Source organism: Erythrolamprus reginae, chromosome 6, assembly GCF_031021105.1.
Source record: "Erythrolamprus reginae isolate rEryReg1 chromosome 6, rEryReg1.hap1, whole genome shotgun sequence".
Classification (NCBI taxonomy): domain Eukaryota; kingdom Metazoa; phylum Chordata; class Lepidosauria; order Squamata; family Dipsadidae; genus Erythrolamprus; species Erythrolamprus reginae.
Window position 1 is genome coordinate 70,194,416 of NC_091955.1, and position 26,629 is coordinate 70,221,044.

Genomic DNA, 26,629 nt, shown 5'->3' on the forward strand with positions numbered 1-26,629 from the left:
TAGATTACTAGAGTTGGAAGGGGTCTTGTAGGTCATCTAGTCCAACCCCCTCCTCAAACAGGAGTCCCTACACCATTTCAGACAAATGGCAATCCAATCTCCTCTTGAAAGTCTCAAGTGTTGGAGCTCTCACAACCTCCGCAGGCAAGCTGTTCCACTGGTTGATTGCTCTCACTGTCAGGAAATTTCTTCTTATTTCCAGGTTGAATCTCTTCTTGGTCAGCTTCCATCCATTATTTCTTGTCTGGCCTTCTGTTGCTTTGGAAAACAGCTTGACCCCCTCCTTGTATTGGAACACTGCTATCATGTCTCTCCCGGTCCTTCTCTTCACCAGACTGGCCATGCCCAATTCTTGCAACTGCTCTTCCTATACTATAGCCTCCAATTCAATTCAATTCAATTTATTAGATTTGTATGCCGCCCTTCTCCGAAGACTCCAATCCCATATGGTTGCTCTCCATAGCACTTTCTCTAGAGCAGTGGTTCTCAACCTTTCTAATTCCACAACACTTTAATACAGTTCCTCATGTTATGGTGACCCCCAACCCTAAGTCGAGCGCCAATTCTCCCAACAGAGCTTTAAGCTGATTGGCAGGAAGGTCAGAAGGACACTCCCACTGTAAATGCCTGATTGGTCGGATTGTAAAAATATGTTCCAAGGCACCAGAATAGAAGCTTTAGTTCCTAACACTGTGGGAAAGTTCTCTTTTCCCATGGTCTTAGGTGACCCCTGTGAAATATAGTTCAACCCCTAGGTTGAAAACCACTGCTCAAGAGTTTCAATGTCTTTTTTGTAGTGTGGTGACGAAAGTGGTCAAAATATCAAGATGGCAAACACTGTGGCCTATTAAAATACAATCGAAGGAGTCCAGAAATACTTCAAAAGAAGAGTCCTTCATTCCTCACGTAACAAATTACCCTACTCCTCCAGACTTCAAATACTCCTCCAGACTTCAAATACTAAATCTAGAAAATTTACAACTATGTCGTCTCCGAACTGATTTAACTGTTGTTCATAAAATCATACATCATAATGTATTCCCTGTGAGTGAGCACCTTTAACAACAACAACAACACAAGAGCACGTAATAGATATAAATTGAATGTAAATCGCTCCAAACTTGAATGCAGAAAATACGATTTCAGCAATAGAGTGGTCACCGCCTGGAACTCATTACCCGACTCTGTTGTTGCTTCCTCCAACCCCAAAATCTTCAACCTTACATTATCTACAATTGACCTCTCCCCTTTTCTAAGAGGTCTGTAAAGGGGGGGGCATAAGTGCACATGTGCCTAATGTCCCTGTCTTAATGTCTTATTATCCTTTGTATTACTATGTTCTACTTATGTTATGTTAATATGTACTATAATACTATACTTGTTTGACAAACAAACAAACAAACAAATAAATAAAAAATGAGCAAAGCTTCAAACACTTTTAAAAATATCATACCCTGAAGGTGGGTCTAGGACAACTCACCGCCATTGGCTCATTATCATTGGCTCACCCTGTTTGCCTTATTCCAATTGCCTCAATTCAGGGCAACTCGTTTTGGGATAATTTCTTTTATCAGTGTGTAATAATAATGGGAGAATGCTGGAGATGAGTAGAACCTACTCTTCCTCCTTTGCCTCCTCCAGGGGAAAAAAAATTATCCCCCACAAAGTGGGGAGAGAAAAGGGGAATCTTCCTTGGCCAGGAAAAAAGATCCCTTGGGAGAGTCACACACTTTCTGCACAGAAAATTTTGCCACAGAGTTCAGTGGTTATTGATGGGAATGGATAACCCAGATCTAGGAAGGAGGGAGGGCGAAGGAGAAAGAGGTTCTTCTCACATTTGGCATTCTGCTGCGATGATTTGTTCTACAGTGAGTTGTCCTGGGTGAGCTGACAGTGGCGATCCAACTGCAGTGAGTTATATATTTATGCTGCCCTTCTCCTGGGACTCAAGGCGGCTCACAGCATGTAGAAATCTAAATAGCATATCAAAATCCCCATAACATATCGAAACATATCAAAATCCCCATAATTGAAAGTTAACAACACATCCATCCATCATCCATCACACATTCATTCATTAATGGCCTGAGGCCTGCCAGCAGAGGTGGGTCTTTAAAAGTTTACAGAAGGCAGGGAGAGTGGAGACAGTATGGCTCTACAAGGAAAGTTCATTCCATAGGGCCGGGGCCGCCACAGAGAAGGCTCTTCCTCTAGGTCCCACCAGATGACATTGTCTGGCTGACAGGATCTGGAGAACGCTGACTCTGTGGGACCTAACCGGCCACTGGGATGTATAAGGCAGAAGATGGTCCCATTCCATCTGCAGACAGCTTTGGGGGGCATTGTCTACTGCTTTTTCATCATCTAGTTTTAAAAGAGATAAGATTTGGTGGGTTAGTATGAGTAACAATGTATGTGAACTAAGCAACCTTCACCTCCATGAATGAACACTCACAATATCCTGTAGTTTTAAATCCATTTTCAGTTTACCGATTCTACTCTCTGCAGTTATTGTGAGTTTTAAATTCCAGTTTCTATAAACCCCAGACAGCAGATGCTCCAAGTTGTCAAGGTTCCAAGTAAGGTCAAGTCTGAACAACAAAATAAGCCATGTTAATAATAAGCCATATATGTGACAAAAGGCAAGGTGGCAACTTTTGGGCTTAATTCTGGGGCAGTGGCTGAGAGTGAATAAGGTCAGGCATAGTTGAGCATAAAACTGAATTGGAGTCTGTTGATTGACGAGATGGGACCCCTTGATGCTGTCACTCTGAAGGTTAGATTGCACATCTCCTAGAGCAGTGTTTCCCAACCTTGGCAACTTGAAGATATCTGGACTTCAACTCCCAGAATTCCCCAGCCAGCAAATGCTGGCTGGGGAATTCTGGGAGTTGAAGTCCAGATATCTTCAAGTTGCCAAGGTTGGGAAACACTGTCCTAGAGGTCCAAGTGATTTTTAATCTTAATTAAGAGAACTGGGAGAAAGGGTCTGCACATTTTATCAGCCCTGGGAAATGGGGGTATCTAATTACATTCCTTCCCTAGTTACTTGAAGGAACTATTTTCAGCTACTCTAAGGTTATTTGTATTTTCTTCTCCCTTGTCCACTGTGGTCTACTTAAGATGCAGGTCAGGCTCCCAAAATGATGGGGCTGAGAGTGTTGTGGAGGGATTCAGTTTATTATGCGTTTCATAGTGCTATTGATCACTGATCTCCCTTGCCATGTGTTGTTGTTTTTTTGGCCGTCAAAGATAAAATGAAAAATTGGAACGTCTTCTCAGTTCTTTGGGATGGGTGCTGAATACCAAATTCCTGGCACCGATGCCTGGCAGTGTCCTTTCTGTGGGACTTAGGACCTGTGCCAATCTGATACCAGAGTCAGCAATTACTTCATCTGGGTCTGCCACAATACCACCTGACTCAAAATAGCTTTCCACTCAGAGTGAGTTTGACCAGAGTGACCTAGAGTGGAGTTGTCAAGTGATAGGTGTCAATCTATAGTCAGCTTATTAAACCAACAGGTCTCTCCGTTCAACCTTCATTCAAGGAAGAACACACCGGCTGCCTGTATCTCTTTAGCTAAAAAGCTTTTCATTGTTTCTGCTGTTGTAATATTATGGGGCTCACCGAGCAGGAATGGCAGAAAGTCATGGACATCTGGGACAAAGTGGAACCAGATCTCTCTTTGCATGCACCAGAAGTCATCATCAGGTAAGGACAAAATAGGTATGGAAAACTGAGTAGCAACATTCCCAAGAAGCCGGCATGGTGGTGCTTTAAGGATCTGCCTGGCATGTGGTTCAGAACTAAACATTACAGAGGCAGAAGAGAAAGAGATGCAAACTTGCTGATAATCTGGGAAGCTATTTTAATTTTGGTGTCTTCAATATTCATTTTATTTATTAGAGAAGCCCTTGGATATAAAGGCTTCTAAAGGAATTTAATTTGTGGCTGAGTGAATAATAATAATAATAATAATAATAATAATAATAATAATAATAATAATTCACTCAGCCACAAATTAAATTCCTTTAGAAGCCTTTATATCCAAGGGCTTCTCTAATAAATAAAATGAATATTGAGGACACCAAAATTAAAATAGCTTCCCAGATTATCAGCAAGTTTGCATCTCTTTTTCTTATTATTTTTATTATTATTATTATTATTATTAATCTGTCAATTGCAAAAGGCCGCTTTACTGGGATTGGCAGACATAATCCACCACTACATCACTCAGTCATAGGTGCTTGAGAAGCGCCTGACTGGTGATGAAATACAAAATCCAGCATAGTGTCTTGTTTGCTGTGTTGTATTGATGATGATAATGACAATGACAATGGCAATGGCAATGGCAATGGCAATGGCAATGACAACAACAACAACAATAATAATAATAATAATAGAGAGGGTAATTACTTTTTCTCCTTGCTGATTTAAAGTGCTCCATCCTTGCTTGGGCACAGAACCATTGCTAAAATAAACTATGCTAAAATAAAATCATGTTATACCGCCTTTTCTCTTGAGTTGCTACCAAATGATGGTGCTTGGCTGATTTGTGCATCACTCATTACAGGCAAGGTGGGAAAACTAACCAATAAGTAACAAATGCCCCATTAACTTAATTATTCTCTGGACAATGCAGCGAAACAAAAACCAGAGTGACCCATCTAAAGGAAAATATATATTTCAAAATGCCATTAGCAAGTTAACAAATGTTAACAATGTTAGGATTATGTTAACAACTGTGCCTCCTCTTTCCCCCCCAAATAAAACACTAGAAGTCTGTTCCATATCTTCTCCACCTGTCGGGAAACCTGGATAGATGTTGGGGTCAAAAATAAGGAAGGTAATAAACAATGGGGATGAAAGAAACCTAGGAAGCATACAAAATGCTAACAGAGAGAGGAAGACTTGGAAAAGAAAGAGTTGCACTTTGAAACTGACTTGTGATCAGTTTGGAATATGCATGGCCATGATTTTCAATATTTGCAAGGCTCAGGTGGCCTCCTTGTCAGATTAATGAGTAAGTTCATGAAAGAAGATTCATCTTCACACTTCTGTATAATTTGGAATGGTAGGAGCAGCACAGATAGGCAATATTCAGGCAATGGCAATTGGAGAAATAGTTGGAAGCAGTGGGGAATAGTACAAAAATGATGACTGAAGATAATATGTCTGGCTTATGTCACAGAAGACAGGGAGAATAGAATAGGATATGGAATAGGTTTGTCTTTTCCATTGATGGATGTATCCCAAATCTGATCATTTACCCGCTCTAAATTTGGCCATGTCATTGTACATAGTTGACCCATATCAACATTCCATTAGATGATCAATTTGCTTAGCTGCTTTCCATTTGTTGATTTCTCATTTCCATCTCTTTCCTGATCATTGGTCACCCACTGAGCCATAGGAAGTTAATATCTAAAATTTAGATGTTTAAATATTATTTATAAAATGGCTTAGTTATAGTGACAATGCAGCTAACTATCTGCCTCGGAGATCATTATATCATTTTAATAATAAGAAATACGGAAAGAGAAAAATAGAAGACAGATACATAAGGCCATGTAAAAATTACTAGCATGATACAATATGGTATAATATGTAGGGCACTTTTCCCTAATCTAAGTGATCTCCAGATTTCAATACTTCAATATCCTAAATAATAAACTCTGACTACAGCATTTTTTTCCCAATTGGCAAGATAATATTATCAATACACATCTATGTAATCTAACATATTTAAGCGTGATCACCACTATTGAGCTTGGTAGCCTCAAGCATGCCTAACATTATTAGCTTTAATCAAAATTACGTGCAAAATTTCTTTTCTGTTGTGATCCATAATCTTATTGAAATTGCAGCTCTTCTTTTTAAATGTTTGTTGAAGTTTGAAATAAAAGCTGAGCATTTCTTTTTTTTTAATACTTAAGGAATGAGATAAATTGAAGCAGAGTCACATAACTATTGAATGAGTTTCTAAAAATGGAAACCCCACTCTCTAAGGATCCAGTGAAAGGGCAACTCTTATAGTTCAACAACTTACTATACCACTTAAGAAACGTATGTAAACAGGGTCTACATACCGTATTTTTCGGAGTATAAGACGCACCTTAGTTTTTGGGCAGGAAAATAGGGAAAAATAATCTACCTACCAGGTATTCATCTGGCTAGTCCTTAGTATGGTCAGCTTCTGCACATTAGTTTGCTGGTTTTGAATCCACATGCTTGCTTTTTATTCCCTGGTTGAGGATAAAAAACAGTTTCTAAAACATTTCACCTCTCTCTCTCCAGAGACAAGTAATGAGAAAATCACTTTTAGTACCTTGCTAAGGCTGAAAAAAAGACAGATGATCGCTTGCTAGCAAAGCACAGAAGATCGCTTCACTCATTAGCATCTTGTTAGGGCTGAAAAAAAGGCGGAAGATCGCTTACTAGCAAAACACGGAAGCTCAGCTTATTGTTGGAGGGAGTAACAAAGAAAGAAGCAGGCAAAAGGAAGTTTGCTTAGCTAGCAAAGCATGGAAGATTCATTAGCATCTCGTTAGGGCTAAAAAAAAAACTTAGTAAAAGGTACGAGGGTTGTCCAGAAAGTAATGCACCACATTTTTTTCTCAGTTTAGAGTAATGGTACAAATGCAAAACCTTAGCTCTACATTATTTGAATTGTCAAGAGTGTGTAAATTTTGTGTTTTTTCAGACAGATAGCGTAGCTGCAGCAGTGTTTCAAAATGGTGTCCGTAAGTGATGTATATTACAAGCAGCGTGTTCGTCATTGAATTTCTCACTGTGGACAAAGAAACTGTTGGGAATATTCACAAACGTTTATGTACAATTTATGGAGAATCTGCAATTGACAGAAGTATGGTTAGTCACTGGGCACAGAGGGTGAGGCCATTAGAAGACGGTTTGGTACCAACAGGGCATACACCCCCTTGTGTCTCAATGGAGGAAGGCCATAGAATGGGATGGAGATTATGTGGAAAAATAGGGAGTGTAAAAGAAACATCATTCTTTCTTGTGTGTAAGTTTCATTGTGTTCAATAAGAGCTGGGGTGGCGCAGCAGGTAGAGTGCTGTACTGCAGGCCACTGAAACTGACTGTAGATCTGTAGGTCAGCGGTTCAAATCTCGTCACTGGCTCAAGGTTGACTCAGCCTTCCATCCTTCTGAGGTGGGTAAAATGAGGACCTGGATTGAGGGGGCAATATGCTGGCTCTATTAAAAAGTGCTATTGGTAACATGTTGTAAGCTGCCCTGAGTCTAAGGAGAAGGGCGACATAAAAATCGAGATCGATCGGTCAATAAATAAACAAACAAACAAACAAATAATAGTTGAAGAAAAAATGTGGTGCATTACTTTCTGGGCGACCCTTGTACATTTGGAGTATAAGACACACCCAAATTTTCAATCTCTTTTAGGGGGGAAAGGTGCATTTTATACTCCGAAAAATATGGTAAGTATCTAAAATTAGTTTGTAGGCTTATCTAATATAGGGGGCTCTAGGCGATTGAGGACTCAGCATCACGGGCTTGCTTCTTCATGAGTTTCTCTATATAATTGACAGGATGTTCCAGAACCACCCTGAGACTCAAGAGCGCTTTGCCAAATTCAAACATTTAAAGACTCTGGATGAGATGAAGAACTCAGAAGAAGTAAAGAAACATGGAATCACTGTCCTCGGCGCTTTGGGTAAAATCCTGAAACAGAAAGGGTCCCACGAAGCAGAATTGGCACCACTGGCACAGACTCATGCCAACAAGCATAAAATTCCAGTCAAATATTTAGAAGTAAGTATGTACATGACGATGATGGTGGCGCAGTTATGTATACCCAAAGAGCTCAATATTAATCAGAGAAGAAAATATTTGTATTCTAAGCATGTGCAGGCCTGCTTGCTAAAGTTTAGAATGGATATAGGAAGTTTTGTTGATATAAAAGGGCAATTTAGAAGTATAATGTTGACAAAAATAATCTTTCAAGGGAAAGCTTATTTATTTGTCATCAGACCATGATAATGGGGTTGGCAGCATCTTTTTGACCTTGGTTGATCTCTTCAAACACAGCAAGATCTTATTGCGTTAACTACTAAATGGAGTAGCTCCAGAAAATCCCAGGACAGAAGCTTAGATTGGAAAGTCCACAAAAAAGGCAGTGAAAATTTCAAGAACGCAATATGACTATATCCATAAAGTCAACAGGAGTCAAAGAGGATTTTACCTTTTAAAACGTTGAAGGTCCAGGTTTACTACTAAGCCTTATTTGCAGTTAGACTTTATTTTTTTAAAAAAATCATGTTTTATTTGCAGTTTTTCTTTCAGAACCTCTTATTTGATTGAATTTGCAACCCTTTGATTAATAAAAGCAAAAAAGAAAAAAAGGGAAAGGAAGAGACACACAGCTGTAGTTTCTAGTAGCTGAATGGCTACTGGCGACCGTCAATCAGTAAAGAACCTTGGAGTACTCATCTCTAATGATCTAAGTGCCAGAGGCCACGGTCCTCCAACGTTGACAATTTTAAACCTGGCGGACCTCAACTCTCAAAATTCCACAGATGCCTGGGGAATTCTGGGAGTTGAAGTCCACCAGGCTTAAAGTTGCCAAGGTTGGAGACCCCTGATTTAAAGGGCCGGTTTACTTGCCAGTCTTTCATTCTTCACAGTGATTGTCTCTGCTTATTCACAAAAGTGTGAGATTAATCACAGAGTGAGCACAGTGTGGTCTTCAATTTCTAGAATTCCCCAGCCAGCCATGATAGTAATGTAAGATACTATATTCTACCTTAAATACAAATCATGCCACAACTTCTTAACTCAGGAGTAATATTAGTGCATGTATCTGGCTCCTTTCATTCACTTATGTAATAATACCAACAGGGTACATTAATTGTACTGGGGAAAGGATATCCTGCTTTTGGCTGTGAAGCTCCAATAACATCACCCTTGATCACAGGCTATGCAGTAGAAAGAAATGCATACAGTAGAACCCCGACTTACGAGACTAATTGGTTCCGGAAGGAGGCTCGTAAGTCGGAACGCTCATATGATGAAACATTGTTTCCCATAGGAAACAATGTAAAGTCAATTAATCCGTGCAACAACAACAAAAACCGCTGCCGCCGAACACGGAAGTTAGCGTTCGGCTTCAGGAGACAGCTGCGAAGCGGCGCGCGTGTTTTAAAACGTGGCAGCCGGCCTGGGGGGCTTGCCAGCACCCCCCCGAGCCCCCCAGGCCGGCTGCAACCTTTTAAAACACGCAGGATACGAGCGCCAAGGAGCTGTCTCCTGAAGCCGAACGCGGAAGTTAGCGTTCGGCTTCAGGAGACAGCTCCTTGGCGCTCGTATCCCGAATGTGAGCTCGGGAGGCGAACAAAAATGTCGCTCCCCTCCCAGCTCTTATCTCGAGTAGCTCGTAAGTAGAGCTGCTCGTATGTCGAGGTTCCACTGTATTTCCTTATTTTTTTTCCCCATGAGAAACAAATATTTTTTCCCTTTACTACGATAGTAACCCTGGACAGCAGTAACATGGATGGCTATTGATCAGTGAAGCAAAGCCTTCCAATGTACTGAACCTCTTTAGAGATCATTTCATTCAACCACAAAGAATGCATGAGGCCACAGTATGCAGCTCTTCATCTGTCCATTGACTATATTTCCAGCATCTTTCATATCTGTTGGGAATTTAGTTTAGAACATCCTTCACTCTGATAGCCAACAGTAAAAGAGTTGTAATGATGAAGAACATTAAAGACAGGGGATGGAAGGCACGCTTCCTTACAGACCTCTTAGGAATTGGGAGAGGTCAACAGTGGATAGTTTAAGGGTAAAGTTTTGGGGGTTAGGATCAGTGAAGCAAATACTAGAGTCTGGTAGTGAGATATATGCAATATCTAGAGCAGTGTTTCCCAACCTTGGCAACTTGAAGTTGTCTGGACTTCAACTCCCAGAATTCCTCAGCCAGTATTTGATGGCTGGGGAATTCTGGGTGTTGAAGTCCAGATATCTTCAAGTTGCCAAGGCTGGGAAACACTGATCTAGAGAACCTTGTATCTCCATCCCACCAGTAGAGATATGGATGAGCCAACCTTTGACTTAGGTCTCAGATACTTACATGTTAAGAGAAAAATATTAAATATATATTATTTATATTTTCTCCTTTCTTGCCCTGACCTAAGTTAATGTAAAGCTCTCATGCTTGCTGCTTTGATGTTTGACATTTTCTCGACATTTTTAGCAAACTCTCACTTTCTGTCTCCCCCCACCCACCCTTTTTCTTATCCCTGCCCTTATGTCTCTATGCCACTGTCAATTCTTCGTATCCAGTTTATTTCTGAAGTCATCATTGGTGTCATTGCTGAAAAACATTCTGCAGATTTCGGAGCTGATTGTCAAGAGGCAATGAGGAAAGCCTTGGAGCTGTTCCGGAATGATATGGCCAGCAAATACAAAGAGCTTGGGTTCCAGGGCTAGTAAGGAAAGAAGATGTCACCATCGGGAAGACTTAGTGTGGATAGGTGTGTGGTCCACCTAGGAGAGTATATTCATGTCAACACAGGAAATTAGCTTGAATAAATTAAATCGTGTTAATGCTGCACTTGAAGGTGGCAAGGTGTGTTGTTCAAAATCTCCAACATCTGCTAAGGCCATTTTGGCTGAGACATAAGGGAATAAAGCCAATACAGTAATACCCCTAGATACGAGCATAATTCGTTCCAGAAGGGAGCTTGTATGTCGAGGCAACTCGTATCTGGAACAAATAACTTTTAGATGTTGTTTTTCCCCTCCGAGATAACCAAAAGCAAGGATTCTTGCGCCACCTAGTGGACGCTCGGCTCGTATCCCGAATTTGAGCTCGGGACTAGAACAGAAATGTCTCTCCCCTCGTGGCTCGTATCTTGAAATACTCGCACGTAGAGCAGCTCGTATCTAGAGGTACTACTGTACATTTGTAGGCTAAGGGAAGTTTAAAGAGCTAAAAGATGGAGGTGAAAGGACTGGATATATAATCAATATACCACTTTTTAGTTCAGTGGAATGTTCCTCAAAATCACCTACAGCCAGATTCTGATGACAGGGGGAAAAAATTGGATGGCAAGTGCCAGGCCTTATTCGTGGATCACTGATTTAAATGAGATCTGCCTTGGGATGGATAATCATCTGCTCCAGTGTTCTGTATGTAATTAGTGGAATTAAAATTGCATTACATTTTAATTAAAAGTTGCCCACTTTTCCATGAGTATGATTCCGATACTACTCAAAGATGGAGCACTTCCCTTTGTCTAAAAACAATTCTAAGCTGCTGCTGCAGCTTTAAGTGTAATGGAAACCTTGCCATCTTCATGTGTGGCTTGGGTTATCAACTGCGGTTCCTTTTGATCTTCAGCACTTCTTAATAAAACATTAATAATGTATAATAAAAACAGCTGCATGTACTCTCTACATATTACCTAGTTCACGACTGGCTCAAGGAGATATATTAATATTCAGAAACAGGAAAAGTGGAAAAATTATTCAGGAAGGTGAATGAAGATCCTGACTGTCAGCTGGGAATTTTAGATTGTTTGTTTAGTTTTTAATTTAATTGGATTTTGTATTTGTTGTTTTTATATGTTGTAAGCCGCCCTGAGTCCTTGGAGAGGAGTGGCATATAAATCCAATAAAATAAATAAAATAAATAAATAAATAAATATTATTTTAGTATTTGTCTTGGTCCTTATCAAGCTTTGTGATCTACCCATGATCCTATGTGGGTAAAACCCACTTCTAAATCAATACAAGAATTCACTTGTTCAATAGGCTCCCTTTTTAAATGTCAATTATATTTCATGCCCTTTTTGCTACATAATTTTAGAGTTTATTTTAATCAATGTTTAAAGATTTAAGAACCCAGTAGGTATTTAGCTTTTGCAATAGTCTTCTCAGGCCTATTTCAGAATGAACCATTAGAATCACATTGTCACCATAGAAAAGTATATTAATACATTTATCCTGAATCTTTGGTATATGACTATCTTAGAACAGTGATGGCAAACCTATGGCATGGATGCCACAGGTGGCACGCAGAGCCATATTTGCTGGCCCACAAGCCGTTTGCCCTAGCTCAGCTCCAGCGCGTATGTACGTCCCAACCAACTGATTTTCAGCTCACATTGAGGCTCTGGGAGAACATTTTTGGCTTCTGGAGGGCTTCCAGGAGGATGGGGAAAGATGTTTTTGACCTCCTGAGGCTCTAGGGAAGCCTCTGGAGCCTGGGAAGGTTGAAAAACAGGCCTACTGGGCCCACAAGAAGTTGGAAAATGGGCTGTTTCTGGCCTCCAGAGGGCCTCCTGGAGGCAGGGGAGGCAATTTTCACCCTCCCCAGGCATTGAATTATGTGTGTGGGCACTCGTGCAGGCATTATAATGTGTGCACACAGGCTTTCGGCACCCAAGGGAAAAAAGGTTCGCCATCATGGGGTTAGAAGTTAGAATAACATGACAAAATAAATAAATAAATACAAAATTATGCTTATACCCACATGTATTATATGACACAGAGAAACAACACAATCTCATTCAGATGTATACATATACATGGTGACAAAACAAACCTTGCAAGTTTACCAGACAGATGGTATAAGCAACACAGCTGTTACAGAATCTGGTAGTCCAGCTAGAAACACTTCAAAACCTCCTTCCAGAAGGAAGCAACAAAAACACACCATAATTTGGGTGTGTGTGGGTCTCTAACAAGGCTTTGAGTTCTAAGTGCACAGCACTTATAAGCAGTATCCTGAATAACAGGAAGGGAGCTTCCTATAATCTTCTCGGCTGCCGTTACCACTCTCTATATGGACTTTCTATCAGAGACACTGCTACTATGAAACCAAACAGTGATTCAGTTTGTTAAAATGTTCTCAATCATGCCTCTGTAAAAAGTGGCCAGGGTCGGAAGGAAAAAGTGCTTTCTTTATCCACTGCACCATTTGCACACTTCACTAAGGATTATGTGTGGAGAGACCAGTTCAGATTGTTAGTTACCATATTTAGAGGTCAGTAAGGGGCGAGCATAAGTGCACTAGTGTGCCTTCCGTCCCCTGTCCAATTGTCTCTCCTATATTTTATATATCTTTTCTCCTATCCATATATCCTTCCTCTGCACTTCATTGATGTACAGTGTTCCCTCGATTTTCGCGGGTTCGAACTTCGCGGATAGCCTATACCACGGGTTTTCAAAAAATATTAATTAAAAAATACTTTGTGGGGGTTTTCCCTATACCACGGTTTTCCCCACCCGATGACGTCATACGTTATCGCCAAACTAATAATTTTTGCAAATAAATAACAAAAAAAAATTGTTAATAAATAATTATGTTTCTAAATATCAGGATCACTAAGTGTCTTATTCAATGGTGAGTACCAGTAATAATGGTGAGTAAATGGTTGTTAAGGGAATGGGAAAGGGTAATTTAGGGGTTTAAAGTGTTAATGAAAGGCTTGTGTTACTGTCCATAGCCAAAGATGGTGTATTTACTTTCGCATCTCTACTTCGCGGAAATTCGACTTTTGCGGGCGGTCTTGGAACGCATCCCCCGCGGAAATCGAGGGAACACTGTATTCTATTCTCATATCTCTTCTTCTATCCCTTCCCTGATGTTTACTACTACATGTTTTTATTCTCCTTAACTTTCAATTTGAATTGGACGAAATAAAATAAATAAATAAATAAATAAAAATTTTCAGAGTATAAGACGCACCCTCACAAAAAAAGATGGTGGAAATGTTGGTGTGTTTAATGCATCGAATACAGTCATTTTGGCTTCCAGAAGCCCTGCCCACGTCCCATTTTTGAAAAAAAAAATAAATGGGCCTTTTCTGCAAAAATGGCATGCACAGAAGGCTTGGGAAGCCTGCAGAGTACTCCTCAGGGCTGGGGGGAAGGCAAAAACACCCAATTTTTGTGAAAAAAATGGCAAAAATAGGCCAGTTTTTGCAAAAACGGGGGGTGTTTTTGCCTTGCTCCAGCCCCTAGGGACACTCTGCAAAGCTTCCAAACCCATATATGCAAGTTACTCGGCTTCTGGGAAGGGACGGTATTTAAATCTCTCTGAATTCTTTCATTCTGGAACAGTTTACATTGGTTAGATCAGTGTTTCCCAACCTTGGCAACTTGAAGATATTTGGACTTCAACTCCCAGAATTCCTCAGCCAGCGAATGCTGGCTGGGGAATTCTGGGAGTTGAAGTCCAAATATCTTCAAGTTGCCAAGGTTGGGAAACACTGGGTTAGATTATAGCTTACATTGGATCACCACATTTGCGGTGAGCTGCTATAAAAACTATAACTGATCATTCTAGTTTTCTATAACTGCTGAGAAATGATAGGGTTTTACTTCCATCCTAGGTCGTATGTGTTTTGTTAAGTTGCTAGAGAAACAGTGCGATACATAAATGCTCACTATGATCTCTCCAATATTATACTGTTTTCTGCACAAAAGGACAACTGCTGCCATGGAAGCAGGACCCGGTTTGTGAGTGAGCTAAATTCTGCATCAGTAGCAGATGCTCATGTCAGTCTCAGCTGAATAAGTAGCTGTGCATAGAAAGGATATGAAGACTATATTATTAAAGGCAGTTTGCTCATGGATTACTTGTTCTTTAATATGGAGATTGGCAGCTGGTTAGTCAATTCTTTGGTACTCCTGCTAGCAAGCCCAAGGCTGAATAAACATTATGTTTTTTTAGGCTAAGTTTTTTTTTCATGCCATCTGACAAATTTTGGATAGATGAAGGTCAGAAAGGGGAGCCTCACACTTATCTATGGGGCCAGAAATTTCAATGTTTTCCCCTTCTGAGCAATAGAATAGAACAGAGCAGAACAGAATAGAATTCTTTATAGGCCAAGTGTGATTGGACACACAAGAAATTTGTCTTTGGTGCAGATGTTCTCAGTGTACATAAAAGAAAAAGATACATTTGTCAAGAATCGTGAGGTACAACACTTAATGATTGTCATAGGGGTCAAAAAAGCAATGAACAAACAATCAATATTAATAAAAATCTTAAGGATACAAGCAACAAGTTACTGTTATACAGTCATAAGTGGGAGGAAATGGGTGATAGGAATGATGAGAAAAAACTAGTAGTAATAGTAGTACATGAAATAGTTTGATGGTGTTGAGGGAATTATATATTTATTAGAGTGATGACATTCGGGAAAAAGCTGTTCTTGTGTCTAGTTGTCTTGGTGTGCAGTGCTCTGCAGTGACATTTTGAGGGTAGGAGTTGAAACAGTTTATGTCCGGGATATTTTCACAGCCCCCTTTTTGACTTGTGCAGTATACAGGCCCTCAATTGGCAGCAATTGTTTTTTCTGCAGTTCTGATTAAACTGATTAAATTAAATAAAATTAGCATTTTATTTGTTTTTAAAATTGCTTGAAGGTAGTTTTTGGGTTTTTTCCTACCTCTAAATTTGGAGGCGCAATGTAGACCTGGAACTACTGTTTGTTTACCTATGACACAAATACTCAAATACTCGTAAGCCTGGAATATATGAATGGCTTGTGTCATTTTGATAGTATTTGTAAGCATTAGAATTGTCCATTGACAATTGGCAAAAAGTGATCCAAACAATTCTATAAATAAATAGCTGCAACTTTTATATAATTATATAAAACATAAAGCTGTTAGAGTATTAGACTTTCCAGCAGGAATAGAGTTAAAATCCTGCCCACATACTATTCTTCAATTCCAAATCTCTCACTCACCCCCAGTAACTACTTAATCATTTGATAAAAAAATATGAAATTGATTCATAAATGTATTACCTCCATTGGGCTGGAGAGATCTAATAGCCTTCTCCTTGCTGTCTTCCAAGGGGTGGGAATCTGAGCTTGAGGAGGGTTAACTTAGGATCAAATAAATGCCCCATTCCCAAACCACTTCCCTTCCCCCTTCTATAGAATACAAAATTGTTGAGTAAAAATAAATGTAACCATTTGAAAAGCAGGAGTTTGAAATTTAATTTAATTTAATTTTAATTTATTAGATTTGTGAGCTGCTCAATTCCTTTCGGACTCTGGGCAGCGTACAACCGGTAAAAAAACAATATAAACAGTTAAAACCCCATTAAAAAAAGCATTCATATTTCTGGGCCGGAGCTACGTGGTATTGCTGAATGGTCTCACGCTTGCTGGCAGAACCAGGTTTTTAAGGATTTTCGGAAGGCCAGAAGGGTGGAGGCGATGAAGATCTCCTGAGGTAGCTGGTTCCAGAGAGCACGTACCACCACAGAGAAGGCCATCCCACATTGTCCCGCCAGGTGGCAATGTTTGGCCAACGGGACCCAGAGGAGGCCAACCCTGTGGGCTCTAACCGGTTTCTGGGAAGTGTGAGACAGAAGATGGTCCCATAAATAATCTGGCCCTAAGCTAGTAGGGCTTTATAGGTGATAACCAACACCTTAAATTGTGTTCGGAGACTGATTGGAAGCCAGTGCAGCTCACAGAGTGTAGGTGTTATATGAGTGTACCAAGATGAAATATTAGTGATCAGTTCCATTGTGGGAACGCCAAACTTTTCTGTGTGACAAGTAAATGCAGCAAATGAAACTTTTTTTGGCATGCAATAGACATGGAGGCTTATTGCAGGAGTCTTGTCAGAAAATAAAAACAAACACTTGCCTAGCAGGTTGAGTCCATTGAGGAATGTGATGCTGTGCTCAGTGTATCAAAACTGAGTAAAAAGCATAGGTGAAGAATGTTCCTGAGTGAATCTTGGAGACTCGAGAGCAAACAGCTAGTCCCAGAGGTTTCACCTCCCACATGCCTGAAAAGTCTGGGTTGAAATCCACGGAACAGAAACTTCAGAGCAGGAACCACAAAATCACACAGATAAACAGCTACAGTTTGCCTTTTGCCTCTGTTCCCTTTTATACCTTTAGCCCTCATTAGAGGAACCACACCCAGCCCTCAGTATAAGAACCACACCCAGCCCAGGTGCTACTCTGATCACCGGTAATAGCCCTTTAATTGAGCTCTCCTTTGCATGGCTCTCCAGCTACGCATGTCTATGAGCTGGTCTGCATCGGAATCCAAGGAGGATAGACTGTCTGAGTGCCAAATCCCCTGGGCTGTCTGCTGGGTCCTGCGTGCTGTCTGCCAACTCCTCTAAACCAGTGGCCTCATCCTCAGGGCTGTCTGCCACGTCTTCCTGGCTGTCAGCCAGGCTTTCGCACTCACTTTGTGCCACATCTCTCCCATCTGTGGGAGCAACGGTTGGCCCAAGCTCAAACACAACACCGAGGGGGCAAGGGAGTCCTGAGAGAAATCATAAAAGTCAAGATGGTGATTTCAATTGTAAGGTTGCAGTTGCTACCTTGATAGCTCTCCACGCCCATCCCTCAAGAGCCATTGGAGAATTGACTGTTTAAGATGCTGTATGCTGGAACTACACCTTCCCAAATTTCTAATCAGCATGGCTGTTGACTTTTTCTGTTGGGAATTTTGGGAGTTATACTTCCAATATATTTTAAAAACATCAGAATTGGGTTATTTATAATGTTGTCAGCTGTCTCATGATTGAGGGGAAATTTCTTTATAAGAAGATCTAAGAAGTCTCTGATGCTGGGAACAAAAAGTTAAAACAACAACAACAGTGAGGTGAATGGGTTTAGTACAGTGATGGATGCAGTATTGGAAGTAAAGGATTATATTGGGGAAAATCATCCTGAAGAAAATCTATTTATGCGGTCACTGAATTGATGGATCATCATCATCATCATCATCATTATCATCATCATCATCATCATCATCATGATGCATATTGGTAGTTCATCAGTTTAAAATACTGTAGTCATCTTAAATAATTGATTGGCATAACAATCATAATATGAGATTATGAAAAAGTAAAACTGTTACTTACTTAGATAATTTATGGGGCTGCCTAGACCAGTGGTTCTCAACCTGGGGGTCGGGACCCCTTTGGGGGTCGAACGATCATTTCACAGGGGTCGCCTAAGACCATCGGAAAAGACAAATTTCCCATGGTGTTAGGAACTAAAGCTTCTATTCTGGTGCCTTGGAACATATTTTTACAATCCAACCAATCAGGTATTAACAGTAGGGGTGTTCCTCTGACCTTCCTGCCAATCAGCTTAAAGCTCTGTTGGGAGACTTGGTGCTAGATGTACGGTTGGGGGTCATTACAACATGAGGACCTGTATTAAGGGGTCGCAGCATTAGAAAGGTTGGGAACCACTGGCCTAGACTGAAATTCTGAGCCACTGAGTCAGGAACAAAGTTAAAATAAAAATAGTGCCACACAATAAACAGTTCTGTCTCCACTTTAGCTGTGTTTTTTAATGTGATTACTTGACAAAGACTGAAGGGCTAAAGAGCTTGTTTCCATAGACCAGTTTCACAAGGTCTATGGATTTGAAGTCTTGCGCAAATCTCACAGCCTGAAAGGTCAGCCTCTAAGTAGAATTCATTAAAAACAGAGGCTCACAATTTCCTAACTATTGGCACTTAATTTGATGACTATTCTCTGCCCTTGATGTTGTTTGGGTACTGCAAAATAACCACTTCCCTTCTACAGCTTTGTTAACTATTTGTTCTGAACTGATTCATCCAATTTATGACCAGTTTGTAAGAATAAAAGTAATGAGTGAATTGGGTAGCTCTGACGTTATCTCATAATTGCAAAGAAGAATGGAGTGCATCAGTGAGGAATATAATGTATGTGGACTGTGAATGGAATTGACAATGGATGCAATTATAAACACCAATATTTTTATATCATGTCTGGGCCTTTTCATGAAGAAAAATGTGTATAAATCAGTTCTCTTAATCCCTGGATTGCATTGTCAAGTGACTACTATTCTAAGTTTATACTGCCAAGCGCAGTGATGGCGAACCTTTTTTCCCTCGGGTGCCGAAAATATGTGCACACTCACTATTGCGCCTGCACTAGTGCCCACACACATAATTCAATGCCCGGGGAGGGTGAAAATTGCCTCCCTGCCCCCCCCCTGGAAGCCAGAAACAGCCCATTTCCCAACTTCTAGTGGGCTAGAGTGCAAGAGTGCAGATTAGCCAATTAATTAAACGCAAAAAGCTTATACTTAACATTTCTTAAAATACTGCAATACTACATAATTATACACTTTAAAATCTACTTCTTTATATCTAATTTAACAATATAATAAAGTATTTAAAATCAGTTGCTCATTCTAAAAAAACCTTGTCCTTTAAATTTCTTAATTAGTTTAATTATTTTATTAAAATGAAAATATAAAATTGAATGTTATATTTTAGCATTATATTGATATTAGAATTGATTTTAACTAAATGAATCATAATATCAAAATGGAAACATAGATGTGGAATATTATTAATTGTTTTTCTGTATGGATCTGATCACAGTTAGAGTTTTTTCTTTTTGTATTAGTTAGACTTCTATGACTAGCGGAGCAACTGTAGCTGCTTTAAATGTTAAATGTTGTTTGTGTTGTTTGTCTAAAGAAAAATCAATTAAAAAATTTATTAAAAAAGAGTGCAGATTAGGTTAAAAAATGAATCTCATAGAAGTGGGAAATTATTAGGACCCTCTCTGTGAAGAAATAAGCTCTTCTCATGGCCTACGTGACAACAATCCCATCTCCTTAGTTCATGTGAGCTCTTGGGTTATCTTAACACAATGGCTGATATGTGAGAGTAGCTCTGTTTTTCCTCACAGTCCAAGCAGCATTAGAGGTAGATAGATATGACCAGTCATCATGAATTTGGCCAAGGGATAAGCCAAAGTCAAAAGCTGCAATGGAGGGGGGGGAGAGAGACATCTATTGCAGATGGCCTTTGATCAAGTGTCAATCATCACTCAGCCACAAAGATCTTGGGCCATTTCTTCTTTCGTGGCCTCTCCAATAGGATTGCTTTGGGCAAATGTTAAGAAAAGAGCATGACCTTTATCTAGCAGTGAAATAAGGATATGATATAATGGAATAATAATAATAAGTATGCATATAGAACTGTTGGAGGTGTGTAGAGATTATTTTTGATTACCGTGCTCCCAAACTCAGAATAAGAAGCGTAATGCAATTTGGATAAATGAATCATTTCCTTCTCCTAAGAAGCATCACTGGTCCCTAAAGAAGTACTATTGTGGAAGTTCCTTTGACCACATGATTCCTATCTACAAATGTTGTGTAGACAAGGGATGTAAGGACATTTAAAGCAGACTTCCTCAGCCTTGGAACTCCAGATATTGTTTGATTAAAACTGCTCTGTACATCTGGCTAAAAAACCCAGCTTCTATTTACTACCTTCTTCTCATTCCCCAGCATACTCTTATATCTTCCATGGGGAACACCGGTCTCACTGTGGTATTTGGCCACACTCTCCTTCGGATCCTCCTCAGAAAATTAACCCTCTCAGAATGGGTTCAGAATTTGGGTGTCCTCCTAGACTCACAGCTAAGATTAAACCAACATCTGACAGCTGTAGCTAGGGGGACCTTTGCACAGGTTCTCCTAGTGCACCAATTGTGACCCTACTTGGATCAGGAGTCTTTTCTCACATGCCCTTATCACCTCACAGTTAGACTATTGCAACACCTGTTAGCAGATAGCATGGAAAAAGGGAATGGAATGTTAAGAGAGAGTTAATTTGCATACTGGTATGTAAATCAGTTTTTGGCAGTTGGAAGATAGAATTCTGGTGAATCTGCATCATAGAGAGCAGATGTATAGAGAAATATAGTTATACTGTCAAGTGGTTTATTTGTGTAAATATGAAAACCAGTTCCATGAGAAAAGAAGAAATAAAAGCATGAGTTTTATATTAGAGTCGTTGTATTGTGTATTCAAATATACATTGTAGTATGGTCCTGCTATGAAGACTCTGCTGTATGAAGTGAAGAAAAACATAAATAACATAGAACTCCAACATAATGGGTTACAGGCCCAGATAACCAGTTACCCAGAATATGCTCTATTAAAGTTTAATAATAAAAAGAAGAAAGAAAAATTTCTGTGGAGAAGACAGTTGAAGGCTGTGGCAGTTGGTGGTGTTAACTGCAGTAGCTGGAATTTATGTGACAGTTGTCAGTGTGAGGAGAAAATGTAAAGGTACACTAGGGTGCCTTCCGTCCCCTGTCCTATTGCTCTCCTATATCTCCTATACCTTTCTTCTATTCCTATATCTCTTCTTCTATTCTCTCATTGATATGTTCTATTACTATATCTTCTTTTCTATTATTTCATAGATAGATTTCACTCTGAGTATATCCTCTATAGCCTTCATCATGTATTTTACTATGTGTATATAGATATATACCCACTAAAACCCTCATTGTGTATTGGACAAAATAAATAAATAAATAAAATAAGTATTAAAGGTGCATAAATAACATAGAAATCCAACACTACCCCTGGAAAGCTTTCGGAAACTACAGTTGGTCCAGAATGCAGCTGTGTGAGCTGTTCTGGGTGCACCTAGGTACACCCACGTTACACCAATCTTCCGCAGACTGCACTGGTTCCAGATTAGTCTTTGGACACAATTCAAAGTGTTGGTCATTACATTTAAAACCTTACATGGCTTAGAGCAGACTATCTTCAAGACTACCTTATACCACATAGCTCCCAGCAACCAATAAGGGCCCACAGAATTGGCACTCTCCAAGTCCTATCAACTAAACAGTGTCAGCTGGTTGGTCCACGGAGCAGGGCCTTCTCTGTGGCTGCTCTGACTCTCTGGAACCAGCTATCTCCTGAGATCCAGACTTTCCCCACCCTACTGGCCTTCTGGAAAGCTGTAAAGACCTAGATTTTCCTGCAGGCCTGGGGATGTTGATTGGATGGTATATCATCGAGATCTAGCCATAAATGGTATGTATGGTTTTTAACAGTTGGTTTTAAATTGCTTTTAAACTGTTTTTAGAGGTTTTAATATTTTCTGTATGTTTTAACTTTTGGTTGTGAGTCGTCTAGAGTCCCTAGGGAGATGGGTGGCATACAAATTGAATGAATAAATAAATAAATCCGATTTTCTGTTTTTGTCATCTTTGTACTGTGGAGGCTCTGCAGAATTAGAAGTTGTTACCAAAAAGGATAGAGTAGACTAACATAGCAGGAAGGCAGACTGATTCAAAGCAGAGAGATGATTGGCAGAGGTCTTCAAACTTGGCAACTTTAAGACTTGTGAACTTCATCTCCCAGAATTCTTCATCCACCTGACTGGAGAATTCTGGGAGTTGAAGTCCACAAGTCTTAAAGTTGCCAAACATGAGGACTCTTTGATTGAAGGCATCACACAGAGATGCAGAAAGCTTGCTAGATTGGTATGTTTTTACTGCCATCTGGTGGAAGGAGAGGGAAAGTTTATTAAGATTATAATATTCATGTGAGTTTCCTTCTCACAAGACATGATGAAAAAAGGTCAAGATGGCAGCTACAATGATGCGATTAAAATTCTACCTTTTAAAATATGTGCTGCACATAAACAACAGGCCGAGTTTTGATAACACTCTTGTGGCCACCATCCTGACCTTGCTTGACCTATAACCTCTGCAAACTTCAGAGAGAGGAAGAAAATAAATCTGGTACATTATCAACTATAAAGCTTTTGAAACACAGCTTCAGAATATTTGCATCAAAACTCTCTTCTGCCATAAAAGTATTCAATTGTAGTTTTCAATTAGAAACATATAAACATAGAAGACTGACAGCAGAAAAGGACCTCATGGTCCATCTAGTCTGCCATTATACTATTTCCTGTATTTTATTTTAGGATTGATATATGTTTATCCCAAGCATGTTTAAATTCAGTTACTGTGGATTTACCAACCATGTGTGCTGGAAGTTTGTTCCAAGCATCTACTACTCCTTCAGTAAAATAATATTTAAAACATTATTTTAAACTCTTTAACATATTTAAATGTTTTGATCATGTCCCTCCTTTCCTTTCTGTCCTCCAGTCTATACAGATTGAATTCATTAAGTCTCAAGTCTCAATTATTTAGTTATTTGTATGCCCACCTATGTTAAAACGCAATTCTGGGTAGATCAAAGCAACAACATAATCACAGAATTATGAAAATATAAATAAAGTAAACCCCAGCTCTCTAGTCATCTTCCTGGCATGGTCTCACAACCAACTCTAAACGCTCTCATTCTATCCCAGAGTGGGAAAGACTTAAATGAATGTTAATGGCATTGGACCAGAATATCTCCGGAACCGCCTTCTGCCACACGAATCCCAGCGACCAGTTAGGTCCCACAGAGTTGGCCTTCTCTGGGTCCCGTTGACTAAACAATGTCATCTGGCGGGACCCAGGAGAAGAGCCTTCTCTGTGGCGGCCCCGACCCTCTGGAACCAGCTCCCCCCAGATATCAGAGTTGCCCCCACCCTCCTTGCCTTTCGTAAGCTCCTCAAAACCCACCTCTGTCGTCAGGCATGGGGGAATTGAAATTTTCCCTTTCCCTAGGCTTATAGAATTTATACATGGTATGTTTGTATGTATGATTGGTTCTTTAAATTGGAGTTTTTAAGATTATTTTAATATTAGATTTGTTTACATTGTCTTTTTATTGTTGTTAGCCGCCCCGAGTCTGCGGAGAGGGGCGGCAGACAAATCTGATAAATAAATAAATAAACATAGAAACATAGAAGTCTGATGGCAGAAAAAGACCTCATGGTCCATCTAGTCTGCCCTTATACTATTTTCTGTATTTTATTTTAGGATGGATATATGTTTATCCCAGGCATGTTTAAATTCAGTTACTGTGGATTTATCTACCACGTCTGCTGGAAGTTTGTTCCAAGGATCTACTACACTTTCAGTAAAATAATATTTTCTCATGTTGCTTTTGATCTTTCCCCCAACTAACTTCAGATTGTGTCCCCTTGTTCTTGTGTTCACTTTCCTATTAAAAACACTTCCGTCCTGGACCTTATTTAACCCTTTAATATATTTAAATGTTTTGATCATGTCGATCATGTCCCCCCTTTTCCTTCTGTCCTCCAGAATATACAGATTGAGTTCATTAAGTCTTTCCTGATACGTTTTATGCTTAAGACCTTCCACCATTCTTGTAGCCCGTCTTTGGACCCATTCAATTTTGTCAATATCTTTTTGTAGGTGAGGTCTCCAGAACTGAACACAGTATTCCAAATGTGGTCTCACCAGCACTCTATATAGCGGGATCACAATCTCCCTCTTCCTGCTTGTTATACCTCTAGCTATTCAGCCAAGCATCCTACTTGCTTTCCCTACCGCCTGACTGCACTGTTCACCCATTTTGAGACTGTCAGAAATCACTACCCCTAAATGCTTTTCTTCTGAAGTATTTGCTAACACAGAACTGCCAATACAAAACTCCGATTGAGGATTCCTTTTCCCCAAATAAATTAACATTCATTTAAGTCTTGCCCACCCAGTTATTTATTTTCCACCCAGATTATTTTGTGATAATATGTGTAGGCAATGAATAACTGGGCAATGAATAACATCCTCGGATAGAGGTGGCATATAAATCAAATAAATAATAAATAAATATTTTTTTCACTGGGTTCATGTCCTGCACTCATCAGTGGAATAATATGTGGGGGTTGGCATGAAAACGGGTGAATTACTAAATCATGGCTTGTTTTTAAATAGTAATACTAAACTGAATAGTAAATTGTAAGCTGAAACCAGGGCTTGTGTGCTTTATTGATTGGAAGTGTGCACAAAGCATGATTTGGAAATATGTTTGTGTGGATTAGTGATGATTCCTTGGATTGTTTTGGGGCCCTGACTAAATTACTCACCATTGTTTAGAGACATAAAGGAGGAAAAGCTAGAACAGGAGGGGAAGGAAGGAGAATCATGCTAAATAAACCATGAATATTTTTCCTAACTTCTGGCTGCAGTTAAAGCAAGCTGCAGCTCAGTGACAGACCGACTCTCTTTTCCAATTTTCAGTCAGACCTTTGCAGAATGATGACAGCAACATTTCACGGTGAAAATCTCTTTGTGTGGGTGAGTTGCTTCGTGATGGGAATACATAGGAACCATACATCATCCTTGCTGCTCTCCACCATGTCAAAATATGGGAGCATCACTCCTACATTCCCACCTGTCAATGAAGAATGCCCTTAATCCTCCACAAAAAATCTGATTAACCTAACTGGGGGAAATAATTAGTCTCTGGAGATTCCAAATGTGAAACATATTTGCTTATTTGCTTACCTGAAAAATTCTCTGCTGTAGATAGTAGTCAAGAGCTCACTTATTATTAGCTTCCTATCTTCTAATTTTTTAAATAAGTTTTTACATTTTATTTTATAATGCAAAAATTCCATTTTCAATTTAAAGAATGTGTTGTCAGAGTGTTTATACATACATATATCAATATTATGTTTCCAAATTTAATTATATTCATTTAATAATATTTTTAACCATTTTGCTAAAATCCAGACTACATTTCAAAAAGATGCAAAGACTTACTTATTTCAAAAAGAGAATAATATTCTAGGGAAATTGCTAACCAAGAATCAAGGGAAATTGATAGGGAAAGTGTATAAATATTTGATGAGGTCCAAAACAGTAGGTTTGATGGAAACTGCAGTTTAATGTTTCCAAATGTAAAATAATGCACTTGGGGAAAAGGAATCCTCAATCTGAGCATTGCATTGGCAGTTCTGTTTTAGCAAAAACTTCAGAAGAGAAGGATTTAGGGGTAGTGATTTCTGACAGTCTCAAAATGGGTGAGCAGTGTGGTCGGGCAGTAGGAAAAGCAAGTAGGATGCTTGGCTGCATAGCTAGAGGTATAACAAGCAGGAAGAGGGAGATTGTGATCCCCTTATATAGAGTGCTGGTGAGACCACATTTGGAATACTGTGTTCAGTTCTGGAGATCTCACCTACAAAAAGATATTGACAAAATTGAACGGGTCCAAAGATGGGCTACAAGAATGGTGGAAGGTCTTAAGCATAAAACGTATTAGGAAAGACGTAATGAACTCAATCTGTATAGTCTGGAGGACAGAAGGAAAAGGGGGGACATGATCGAAACATTTAAATATGTTAAACGGTTAAATAAGGTTCAGGAGGGAAGTGTTTTTAATAGGAAAGTGAACACAAGAACAAGGGGACACAATCTGAAGTTAGTTGGGGGGGAAGATCAAAAGCAACGTGAGAAAATATTATTTCACTGAAAGAGTAGTAGATCCCTGGAACAAACTTCTAGCAGACGTGGTTGGTAAATCCACAGTAACTGAATTTAAACATGCCTGGGATAAACATATATCCATTGTAAGATAAAATACAGGCAATAGTATAAGGGCAGACTAGATGGACCATGAGGTCTTTTTCTGCCCTCAGTCTTCTATGTTTCTATGTTTCTATGATTTTAAAAGATAATATGATGAGTTGGTCTAGGAATTTTGGAAGAAATATAGATTTAGATGCATGGGAGAGGGTTTGCTCACACAACTGGAAAATAACTAAATTGGTATTGTTCAAAGAAAATCAGATTAAGATGTTTTATAGATGGCATCTGCCCCCCAACAGGTTATCAAAAATGTTTCCAAACACTTCTCCAAACTGCTGGAAATGTAAGACAGAAATTGGTTCTTACTACCATCAATAATGGACTTGCCAGA

At 39.5% G+C, this 26,629-nt stretch overlaps 1 protein-coding gene across 1 annotated transcript; it reads left to right on the forward strand.

Moving 5' to 3' along the window:
• Positions 1 to 3,559: 3,559 nt before the first annotated feature.
• Positions 3,560 to 10,699, forward strand: MB (myoglobin). Its single transcript, XM_070754831.1, has 3 exons — positions 3,560 to 3,712; positions 7,572 to 7,794; positions 10,327 to 10,699. Exons 1-3 carry the CDS (start codon positions 3,618 to 3,620, stop codon positions 10,471 to 10,473), a joined length of 465 nt encoding a protein of 154 aa, XP_070610932.1. The 5' UTR covers positions 3,560 to 3,617; the 3' UTR covers positions 10,474 to 10,699.
• The last annotated feature ends 15,930 nt before the right edge of the window (positions 10,700 to 26,629 follow it).

Coding starts and splice junctions, on each gene's coding strand:
- MB (XM_070754831.1), top strand. CDS start 3,618: ATGGGGCTCACCGAGCAGGAATGGCAGAAAGTCATGGACATCTGGGAC. Junction 3,713..7,571: donor GCACCAGAAGTCATCATCAG/GTAAGGACAAAA, acceptor TATAATTGACAG/GATGTTCCAGAACCACCCTG. Junction 7,795..10,326: donor TTCCAGTCAAATATTTAGAA/GTAAGTATGTAC, acceptor CTTCGTATCCAG/TTTATTTCTGAAGTCATCAT.